This window comes from Colobus angolensis, unplaced genomic scaffold (assembly GCF_000951035.1).
Source record: "Colobus angolensis palliatus isolate OR3802 unplaced genomic scaffold, Cang.pa_1.0 Scaffold4, whole genome shotgun sequence".
NCBI classification, from domain to species: Eukaryota; Metazoa; Chordata; class Mammalia; order Primates; family Cercopithecidae; genus Colobus; species Colobus angolensis.
Genome location: NW_012117376.1, coordinates 16,064,441 through 16,066,314, shown reverse-complemented (window position 1 = coordinate 16,066,314; position 1,874 = coordinate 16,064,441). Strand labels below are relative to the sequence as shown.

At 54.2% G+C, this 1,874-nt stretch overlaps 1 protein-coding gene across 1 annotated transcript in view; it reads left to right on the top strand.

Moving 5' to 3' along the window:
* The first annotated feature begins 504 nt into the window (after positions 1 to 504).
* TMEM50A (transmembrane protein 50A) overlaps positions 505 to 1,874 on the top strand; it is a 26,897-nt gene continuing 25,527 nt past the window's right edge. Inside the window, 2 exon segments of the mRNA XM_011955673.1 lie at positions 505 to 583; positions 808 to 1,067. Coding sequence (XP_011811063.1) covers positions 505 to 583; positions 808 to 1,067 — 339 coding nt within the window.

Sequence of the window (1,874 nt, the reverse complement as noted above, 5' to 3'; positions counted from 1 at the left end):
CCTTAAACAAACAGCAAAGAAAGACCAAGTCCCATAAGTGGGTCACCGCGCCGGGACTGGGGTCCACGGGACACCCCAGCCACACCAAGCCGGGAAGTCCCCGCCTCTTGGAGCTGAACCCGCCCCTCTCCCAGAGGTGGAACTGCGAGGGGGCGGGAACAGGCACGGAGAAAATAAACAAGACTAAAAAGTCCTGAGGAGCGCTGTGTAGCTGCAAACCGGAACCCACCTTTTGCACCACATGGGACCCGGCACTCTTCCTGCCACCCACACCTGAGACGGCTGGGGGGCCGACCCCAGTACTAGAAAACACTCGTCACCTCAATCAAGACGGGTACAAAGGCCAACGGACGCCTTCCTTTAGAAAGCTCAGCACACAGAGCAACTTCCCACGCCTACCCTCGAAGGGCGTACTCCAAGCTAGCACTTCCGACGTCCAGCTGTGATCTCAGAGCTGCGGAGAGCCCCGGCGGCGAGCGCCCAGGCCTACGCAGACGCGTTGGCATGGTGGGCGTGGCTCCCTCCGGAGCCAGCGCCCCGCCCTCCGCCCCGTGTCCGCATGCGCGGCTGAGCCGCGGGGGTGGTACTGCTGCATCCGGGTGTCTGGAGACCGTAGCTGTTTTGTTTTCTTAGCTGAAACCCGGGAGTGAGGCGGGCAGGCGCGGCACTACACCGGGGTCCGGAACCACTGCACGACGGGGCTGGACGTAAGTGTCGGGCGGGGAATGGGGGCAGGAGAGGAGCGGCTTCAAGGCTGGAGAGGCCTCGGAGCCGGGACCGTCTGATGGGCTGGTGCCCACATTACAGGCTTGTTGCCGCCACCCTCCGGGAAGCCGCAGACCGGGGCTGAGCCTCCGCGGACCTCTCCTCTCCTGGGCCCTGCGGCGCCTGGAGAAGGCGACCGCGTCCAGACCCGCCAAGACGGAGACGGGACCGCGCCCTCCCCCAGGACATCCCAGGATCCTTGGAAATCCCCCGGTCCCCCACTTTACAGCTGGACAGGCCGAAGCCCCGAGAAAGGAGTGTGGCCCGTCCGGCTCCCTCAGCGAGGGGTGGCCGGGCTGAAGGTGGCTCCCCCATCTTCCAGCCGCGTCCCTCGAGACCTAAAATTCCCAGAGTTTGGAGGGCGGGGTCTGGCTTGAGCGTGCCAGTCGTCGTGCAAGAAAAATGGATTCGGGGCGGGGCCATTGGGATGAACCGAAAATAACACTTACTGGATTGCAGTTCTTCCCGCGGAGGAATCAAATGAGTGAATTTCCTAAATTGAACTTGTCCCAAAGGCATCTTAGCACTGGCTGTAATCATGTATTTTAATATTTAATTTTTAAAAGAAGTTAAAAAATGGGAGACGTTGCTCTTCTTTAGGGTGTCATGTTTTTGGACAATTATAATTGCTGGCTGCACAGTAACTTAAGGGACTCAAGTTCGCTGTAGGAATTTGGGTGTTCTCAAGTTATACGTATTTCAGGTTTTTTCATACTCTGAAATAGAGATAACATGGCTGTGTCTCAAGTCAGGTCTGTACAGCTCGGCTTACAGGAGTGTTTTATGTAATTTGTAAAGACAGTTTGGGTCGGCTATATTTAAATAGCAGCTGGATTTTTGTAATCTGAATTAATATTAATCACAATTTTGTACTTTCTTTTGGCTGGAAACACCCTTTAGGATCAGAGATAGGGATATTAAAATCAAGTGAATGTTCTTTACATAGAAATGACACCAAAAGGCAGGCTTGCAGAAAGAAAAACAGTGAAGTGAATGAAGTGAAAGGAAATGATGTGGGTAGAGGTAAGAACGGCAGTGCAATGTTTAATTTCTTAATTTAGGTGTGAAGAAACGCACGTTCTGTGATAAAATATGCAAATTAGAGAATT